The 9,480-nt window shown below is 35.6% G+C and overlaps 2 protein-coding genes across 2 annotated transcripts in view; both read left to right on the top strand.

Moving 5' to 3' along the window:
* The window catches only part of LOC110464523 (complement C1q tumor necrosis factor-related protein 5-like), a 3,599-nt gene extending 2,092 nt beyond the window's left edge, over positions 1-1,507 (top strand). Inside the window, exon 3 of the mRNA XM_021519775.1 lies at positions 1,083-1,507. Coding sequence (XP_021375450.1) covers positions 1,083-1,492 — 410 coding nt within the window. The 3' untranslated portion in view covers positions 1,493-1,507. The remainder of the gene's footprint in view (positions 1-1,082) is intronic.
* A 4,097-nt stretch (positions 1,508-5,604) lies between these two features.
* On the top strand, positions 5,605-9,386 carry LOC110464522 (collagen alpha-1(XVII) chain-like). The gene is made up of 5 exons (XM_021519774.1): positions 5,605-5,816; positions 6,002-6,087; positions 7,866-7,922; positions 8,704-8,973; positions 9,242-9,386. The coding sequence occupies exons 1-5, from the start codon at positions 5,605-5,607 to the stop codon at positions 9,337-9,339; spliced, it is 723 nt and encodes a 240-aa protein (XP_021375449.1). The 3' UTR covers positions 9,340-9,386.
* The last annotated feature ends 94 nt before the right edge of the window (positions 9,387-9,480 follow it).

Below are 9,480 nucleotides of genomic sequence, written 5' to 3'. Positions count from 1 at the left end.
GGGGGGGGGGGCAATTGTGAACAATAATAAACCTAAGGTAATTAAATCCGGTAGTAATGGGGAACCAAGCGAAGACAGCAATTACGATATCGGGCATATATTTAAATATACGAGTACACAATGAAATATTTTTAATTTTGTAAATTAGCGAAATACAAAAAAATCAAATATACGTTTTCCAGTCATTAACATGTTGGCACATTAAATCATCATCCGTCATTGTTATTCAATACTAAATTAATTTGTTTTTAAGAGATGAAAGAGTTATTTCATCCAATAGAAATTGAAATACCGCACAAACATTGAGGTATACGACGTCATCACTTCTTGGGTTGTGTTCGTTTTAGTTTATGTCGTATAACCTGAACAAGTATATCATAACAGGGAATAGCCAAAATCACATGTAAAATATTCTTGCCATGATATGGTAGAAAAAAGATTTCCAAACTCGTTATTTTGATAAACCGCATGGTTATAGTAAGATAAGCAAGATAACTAACCACAACGATACAACGTTAACCTAAAGATTGTAAATTTATACTTTATATTGTGAAATCAGCTATTTTTGTGGGGCCTTCATTCCATGGTTTCCCGACAACATGCCATTGCGTGGGTAAATGAATTCGTGTATTACGAGTAGTACTCAAACGCAGGATTACGTTATATAAACCTTGTAATTACTTCGTGGACGTATGAATTCGTGGATGAAGAATACCTATGACATCAACAAAATTAAAAATCCACATAAATTAGATTTTTCAGAGTTAGCATTTTTTTAGAAATCTTTCCCCTTTTTGCTGTGTTTCTACATATCTTTCGACAAACTAAGAAACTTTGATACCACTGATAATTTCAAAATGAAAGAAATAGTTAATACTTCCTTTATTTTGGTTTCTGTCTCGACTTAAATAGATACTTCCGTTTACTTTGTTTTTATTGTAATGACATAGTACCTCATAAGATAGTATCATTCAGCATTGATCATAATATCATAACAAAAGCCTGTATGTATATTAAAAAGAAGGATAACTCTCAGTCGTCATTTTTCTCAGATGCTACAGTAAATTCGGATTGCATTACAGGCGTACAGCAGAAAGTTGCTTTCCATGCCAAACTACGAAACGATCTAGGATCTCTGACTGACAATGAGATTATCATTATGAGGAGCGGCCTGGTTCAACTAGGGACGGGGTATGATGGGAATACTGGTATATTCACCTGTCAAGTGGCAGGGTTATATGTATTTTCTGTAACTATCCTCGTCGAAAGGAACGGAGTGGTCGAAGTCGAGCTTATTCGGAATGGTTACGGTATCCTAGACATCTATTCTGGAGACAAAGAACTGTATGGTTCTGGGTCCAACATGGTTCTTGTTGAGCTGCAGGTGAACGATAAAATATGGGTCCAAGTACATGACAACTACCACGATCAGGGTGAAGTTCTTGTTAATGCCTTCACAACATTTTCGGGTTTTCTCTTATATGCACAATAATTAATAAATAATCCAATAAAAAAATGCACAAGTTGTTTTACTTGAAATATAAGCATCCTTTGAAATGCTACCATACCTGACCTAGTGCAGGTCGGGATAGCCAGGGCAGCTTGAACCTTTCTCTACCCTTTCAAATTATTAATATAGGTTTGACCGTTTGCTAACGTATATATGTAAATCACCTTCAGTTTTAAACGTTTGAATGCACAGAATATATTTACTCTGATAGCGTAAGATGCACAAAGCTTTCGGCTTGTGTTCATGTTTGCTACCTTCGGTTAAACTGGGGTAAATAATTCTGATCATTTTAATAAAACATTCAACATGTTTTACCACCTGCTGTCAGAGGCCATTTTTAACGTTTCCCATGGTAGTAATTTCATGGCGACCTGCAATTCGTGACAACCTGTATTAAGGGACCACTATTAAGAGTTCCCAATAGTTTTCTTCTAATATCGGGTTCACGTTTAGGTATTCTTAGATCTCCATGCGAGCCTATTCTTCTCAAACAGGTTCTGGGTTTTGTGTCTAATCCGTATTTGGTGTTGATTGGATATTTATCGAAAATAGGAGCGAGGCATTGTTTGTTTCCATTGGAACGGTTACAATCTGCTGAAAAAAATGTACAACCAAAATTTTATCTTGCCTTTTTCTCCTGTTTCTCCCTTTAAAAAAGTTAAATCTGTAAATTGCCGATCGCATATTTTGAAGAAGATACAGTAATGAACGATGGCATGCCTTCAGATAGATGACGCATTGTAGTGGACAGAGTGGAATGTGAAATGATCTGATAGAAGAACAGGTTCTGAGAAAAGAATGCTAAATATTGACTAAAAAATATATTTAAGTTCTTCAAAAATCACATTCCAACTGACCCTGATTTAATTATACTTACAACGATTGTATGATGACTTCATTGACCATCTAGTAGAGATGGCGAGAAAACGTATTTAGTATGGATTCTTCCGAAATATTGGAAACAAATACAATAGAAGCGTGTCAGTATCCTTTGAAATATTGTTATGGAGTAGAATGATGAGCCAGTATTTCGTCTTTCAAATATCTGGAAAATGTATATGTATATATATATAAAGAATAAAATTGATTTCTTTAAGCACTCTAAGTTCTTTCGGCAAACAGAGAATAATGAAGTTTAAAGGCAGATAAGGATCTGTCGTCACCACCGTTTATCATGCAGGTTGGTAAGTGTTGTTTAGATATAGAGATCATGCAACGCCAACTTCTGTTTGGTCTTCTGTTTCGATTTCAGGATGCTAGGTCTGTTGTGAGTGATGGAACCGATATATTTATGAGAGTAAATTCAATTTATCATGCTCAATCTTTGCCCATAACTTGGCGTAGATTTTCATAGAATCTATCAACATCTTAAAATTCATATTCCTATTTAAAGTAGGATTTCGGATTTTTCCGATACACTGACTGCTTGAACTGTTCAAATACAGTTCTTGTTTCTGACCATAAGAACTGCGTTTCGCAGGGGTAGGGTTGCCAGCCCTTCCATCCGTTCATAGGACATTCTGAAAAGTCTTGAGATGTGCATATAACACTATGACATTGTTGCATATATTGTCAGTAATCAATTGTAATGTATTGGCAAATACAATCTCCACGGTGTATTACCTCTGTCTTAACTCTTTCTATTGTCTACAATGAGGAAAATGGCATGACTTATATTGTCCAAATAATTTCTCTTTCTTTGCTTTTAAGGAGGAAACCCACAATGTAGTGGTATTATCAGATTACATAATCGGAAGAATGGTTCAGTCCCCTTGCAAGAATCGTGTTTTCCTCAAACGTGCTCCTTAATGCTCATGGTACATTGAATAATTTGAAATCAAACTTTACTTCTCTGCAAACTTTTGTGGGGATAATTTGCTTACTGAATGCTGGAAGAGGATTTTCAATATTAAATATTCTAATTGAAACATATGCCCCCGAAACCCCTATTTAAGGGATATTTAAGAGGGCCCTTAATTTATTTTCCTTGTCCCCCTGATACCTCGTATAACATCAGTTAGTGACCTGTTGGCAGAATCATCGACAGGAATGGTTGTCATATTCTTTTTTACCTAACCTGCCCGAAGGGCAAGTGAGCTTATGCCGTAAAATCAAGTTCACAGGGGTCAAATATTTTGAAATCTGTAAACGACTTCTTCTTTATAACAAAAAGGACCAGGTGTTGATATTTCGCCAGTAGCATGCTAGATGAAGGGTTACCAAGTTTGTTCAAATGAATGACCTTCGCCCATTTTCAAGATCAAATGGATCAAATATGTTGAAATCTTTTAATCACTTCTGAATAACCAAAAGGTCCAGGGTAATGATATTCGGCCAGAAGCATACTGGGATGAAAAGCTATAAAGTCTATTCAACTTAATGTCCTTGTTCGACTTTCAAGGTCACAGGGGTCCTATGTTTCAATCTTTTTAAATATTCTTTTGAGTCAAACACTGATATTTTCCCTGTAGCTGTATTTTAGTCTACTTTTAAATGTGAGATTAATACCAGGTCATGTTGTTTTTATTATTGAAAAATAAACTGTTCATCACGTTGCGGAAGGTATAAACATGATACAGTCTTTTTATATATAAGAGTCGATATCTCTGCCTCGACTGGGATTACATGAATATCTCAATTGACAGAAATTATTTTTTTCCAAAGTTTAATTGACAAAAATATTTAGCTTACTGGCATACACTTATACCGGCAATGGTATGAGCTTACTGTATCAAGTTGCACTCTAATTCAGTATAATTTCGACAAAGAGCTCATAAACAAATTAATGTATTTAATAAATCAAAATTGAGTGATGATCTTGAGGTTAATCGGGGTAGTACGTCACCACCGTATGTATCTCGCATTGTGTATTGAAAGTGTTAAAATTCCATAAAATAATAAATGTCTTGCGAAAAGTTATGTTCTTGAAGCTATCCTGAGTGCGGCTTTTATTATGCGATCTCAAAATTGAAGTATAACATAATTTTGTCTCAAAACATCTTTTGAAAAAAACAGAATTGTTGATTTTCTTCAGACCTTTGCCCGACGTCAGTAAAATCCATATTTTTATTTTTTTATTTATTTTTTAATATATAAATTTTTTATTTATTTTACAACAATTATGAAACAAATTATTTCAACTTATATGAATCACTCTTGTGGGCCCGAATGTTAGCGCGTGTGGGGTCTTAGTGTAGGAGAAAACCGGAGTACCCGGAGAAAACCGACGTGATCGGGCAGGTGACCCCAATCTTTTCACGTCCGATCGGGGAATCAAACCCCGGCCGCCTTGGTGAAAGGCAAGTGCGCTATCCACTGCACCACCCGACCACCCGACCATCCACTGTAAGTTAAAATCCATATTCGCCCTTCACATTTGGCCACTAGGTTTATTATGCTGTTTACTAATGTTCGCTGTAATGATAAACTCACCCGTAGAACATAGGGCGAAAAAGGCAGAAGTTGAACAGCGGCGACAATGCCCCGTGTATATAATGATTTTTAATTGAAATTGTAGGTTTTTACCGCTTTCTTCAATTGAAATAATTCCATTCATGATTTTAAAATATGAGTGATGAGCTCATTAATTATAAAGAAATCTTGAAGAGGGACTGATTTGTTCTAGAAAAATTGGAAGAAAAATGAATATATGAATATAAAAGTTCACCTGACTTATCAATATTTCTGGTGTTTTTTTTATTGATTTTTGTTGTTGTTGTTGATAGTTAGAACATTTTTTAAATTATTTCCTTTTTTCCCCTCAAGAATGTTTTAAAACAAGTTTCATGTACCATGATATACTACAAGATTTCTCTGACTTTATCAGTGTATAGAACTTGTATACATGACCCCTATTCATATTAAGTTTTGTCTTTTTATTAGTTACAAAAGGCCAATAATCCAAAGAAAAAGAGTGCACGTTAACCTTGCAACGATAGAAATATATATATAAACCTAGTGTTTCGTCCTGTGGGAGAAGGGCAGATGGTACAATGCCATCTAGATCGCTATACACTATAGTAAATATTGGTGCTTTGGTGTCGCTGATAATATCTCGGTCTGCGGTTCAGGAACCGGGACACTGTAAGTCAACTATGGCGGCAGGTGCCCTTATGCTCGTTTTGATGGCCACCGTACTGACTGATGCTACACCAATCACGACACAGGTAGAGATTCTACAGCATCAGATGTTGACGCTGAACGGTGTTCTGGATAATGTCATCAGAGAATTCGGCAATCTGAGACAAAGACACGAAGATCTAGAAACCAAGTTTAATGGTCTCTCAGACGAGTTAACAGGCATGAGGTAATCTGTGTTTAGAAAAATAAATATAAATTTGTAGTAACGTATCGATATATCGTGCAACTACCTATGTTAGAACTATCTTTTTGGAGAGAAAAAAGATAAAAACAAATATACATTGTCACTTTTTGTTTACGATGGAATCCAAAGCTTGTATCAGTTAATATAATTATCTATGATTTTTAAAGAAAACAAGAAGAGATGATGAACCTTCGAAAGAGTCGAAATCTTGGCAAACCTCTGGAGGAACAGCGGCAGAGCTGGAACGGAACAAGTAAGGACTCATGAACTCATAATCGTGATAAGGACGTCTATATTTAACAAAATATATACACTATTATTAGTGTGATTTGTTTAGCTCACCTATTGAGCATATATCGTGGTGCGGCGTCTGGCGTCCGCCTGTCTGTCGTCCGTCCGGTGTCAATTCTTTACTTTGAACAAGACCCATATAGGGATTGAACGGCGTTTTTTATTTTTTTTATACCAGCATGAACATTCTAAAAACGCCGTTCGATCCACCTATACATTGTAACTATAGATTAGTTGTTTAATATTATTTATTTGTTCTTATATGCTTAAGTGATTTACTGCGTTTTGTATATGCGTCGTCCTTTAAACGATATTGGCGATACAGCCATATTTCGATAAAATTAGCGCCAATAATTAACCGTAGTCATTTGAGCGTTTGACGCAGGGGCATTTTCCATGTTATCCGCAGCGAAGCGACAAGACTCATTAAACAGGGTCAATCTGTGACGTCAAAAGAGTTTTAATATTTGACCAGTTACATGGTTGATGGAAGTCATGTTTGTTAAAATAAATGACCTTCACCAATGACGCAGGTGTTAAATTTGTTTTTGTCTTTTAGCAACTTTCCTGAATAACCAATAAGTCTAAGGTGATGCTATTTGGTCTGTAACATGCTCAGTTACAGAGCTATTAAGTCTGTTCAAATAAATAACATCACCTTCATTATCCAATGTCCCTCGGAGAAACATATTAAAATCGAGTGTTAAATGTGTTAAATCTCAAAAATGCATTGGAAACATTTAAACAACTTCTTCGGATTAATCAAAAGGCATAGGATTATGATATGTGACTAGTTACATGCTCTGATAAGAGTTACAAATGTTTCCAAATAAACTACCTTCAACCATAATCAAGGTCACATGGGTCAAATATGTTGACAAACATTTAAACAACTTCTTCTGAATAACCAAATGCATATGATGGTTATATTTGGCCTGTAGCATGCAACGATCAATTTTGTTCATGTGAATGGCCTTGACCCTCTCTTTCAAGGTCACATGGTCGAATATGTTCAAACCTTTAACTGACTTCACCTCAATAAAGACAATATCTAGGGTGGTTATATTTGGCAACTTGCATGCTTATATGCAGGGTTATACAGTTTGTTCATTTGAATGAGCTTGTTTAACGTTCAAGGTCACAAGGGTCCGGTGTCTTTTGAATTACTTAGATTTATTGACACTGGTATTTGGCAAAGAGCTTCATTTTAGTTCACTTTTAAGGTAATAAGTGTGAGATTAATACTTGTTGAGCGATGCAGGCCCATCGGGCCTCTTGTTTTTTGGGGTTTTTTTTTTTTAAATACTATTTAATAATAAATGTAGGCTAATGTATTTATGATACACAGCCCAGACAGAAATCTGACCTTAAGTAAATTATTCTTTTCTCACATAAATTTAAACTCTAGTATGCCATCGTCATAATCAATTTGTAATCTCGTCATTATAAAAAATACATATACTGTATCATGCATAACACAAGTCTGTTTCAAATGAACACTCCACATGCACCCATACCATTTTGATTTAAGTAGCTGATACGGAAACCATTATCAAACCCTTTATTCATAATTATGTGACTGTGAAACCACTATTATGCAGCTGATCACATACTTATCACATGATCAGTTGACGGAGACATTTTCTTATTTCTATGTGTAGATGATCCAATAAAAATATTTGCTTAATAAATCATCCACGTAACAAATCAATTTAAGACTTTTTTACTTTCTATTTTTAGTGTTCAAACCAACATTCTCCTTGCAGAACCATTGGAAAGGTCAAGGTTCAAACTCTGGTAACTATTTCATTATATGTTTCCTTGTAGTTGACACACACACATAAATACATTACTGGAAGATATCGAACGAGTGTTCATTAATTAATATTTACATATCCTCTGCATGCTTCCATTGCAAAGCATTGAGGAAGTGAATGTTGTAGTGATACTATAAGAACATTTGCTATTGTAACGTCATCAATCTTAAACTTAATTTGCAGTTCAAAAATCTGTTCGAAATAACTTACTGAAGCGTTAATACTCTATCAAAATGAAAATATAATTGAATAATGAATATTTTAGTAAATGTTATGATCCTGTAACAACATTTGCTAAAACATTCATTGCTTAACTATTTAAACATCATTCACTGTGAGTATTTGAAGAATATGGACTGCCACGTTTCACATCGACCATGCACAATTGGTGTCAAACAAATATCACTTCCTATTGCTTGACATTCGTCAAACAGATACCACTTCTTATCGCTTAACATTCGTCAAACAAATATCACTTCTTATCGCCTGACATTCGTCAAACAAATATCACTTCTTATTGCTTGACATGCGTAGTACTTACGGCGCTATTGTCATTGTGTATGTTCACATAGCGGAAATTCAATGCAGATATGGACATACGAAAATGAACATTTTTGACAAGGTAATAATACTAAGAGAAATGGGGAAAATCAAAGTCATCGCTCATCAGTAGAACCAGCAAAAGGTTTTGTATATACTGGTCTAAGTGTGATATGCGAGTCAAACTTACATGTGTTGGTCTAACGTTCATCTTTAATAAGCAAATGCTGGCACGAAAGGAGACAAGGGTGACAGTGGCCTACCGGGACCTAAAGGAGATGCTGGTTTACTGGGACCAAAAGGGGATGCTGGTCTACCGGGACCAAAAGGAGATGCTGGTCTACTGGGACCAAAAGGGGATGCTGGTCTACTTGGACCAAAAGGGGATGCTGGTCTACTTGGACCAAAAGGAGATGCTGGTCTACTGGGACCAAAAGGGGATGCTGGTTTACCGGGACCAAAAGGAGACACTGGACATATCGGCATGAAAGGTGAAAATAACTTTAAAATGTGTCAATATTCATGTAATTTTTGTCTCGGTTACTGTTTTTAGGTCGATATTTACCTCAACAAAAGTTTAAAATTAATTAATATAGAATGGATTTTACACTATATATTTAGGTTTGGTACAAGGTACAAGTATGTTCTAGTTCTCCTAGTTCTTTTACATCAGTTTTTAATCTGTATTGTCTATCTTGTTGGATACGATCAAAAAGGTAAGTGTTATAATTAAAGGCATATAAATAACTTCACCAACAGGGAATTCTGGCCCACAAGGCTTACCTGGAAGTAAAGGACGAAAAGGAGATATTGGTAGAAAAGGAGAGCAAGGCGTAAACGGTAAGAAAAGACGATGAATTAAAACCGGCAGTAAGGAAGGGGCCAAGTTTATACAGGAAGAAATATTGGGTAATTAAAACCGGCAGTAACGGAGTACCAAGTGAGAACAGTAAGAAATCTTGGGTAATTAAAACTGGCGGCAGTAAGGGGGGGGGGGG

This window comes from Mizuhopecten yessoensis, unplaced genomic scaffold, assembly GCF_002113885.1.
Source record: "Mizuhopecten yessoensis strain PY_sf001 unplaced genomic scaffold, ASM211388v2 scaffold11005, whole genome shotgun sequence".
NCBI classification, from domain to species: domain Eukaryota; kingdom Metazoa; phylum Mollusca; class Bivalvia; order Pectinida; family Pectinidae; genus Mizuhopecten; species Mizuhopecten yessoensis.
This window is presented reverse-complemented; position numbering and strand designations above follow the sequence as displayed.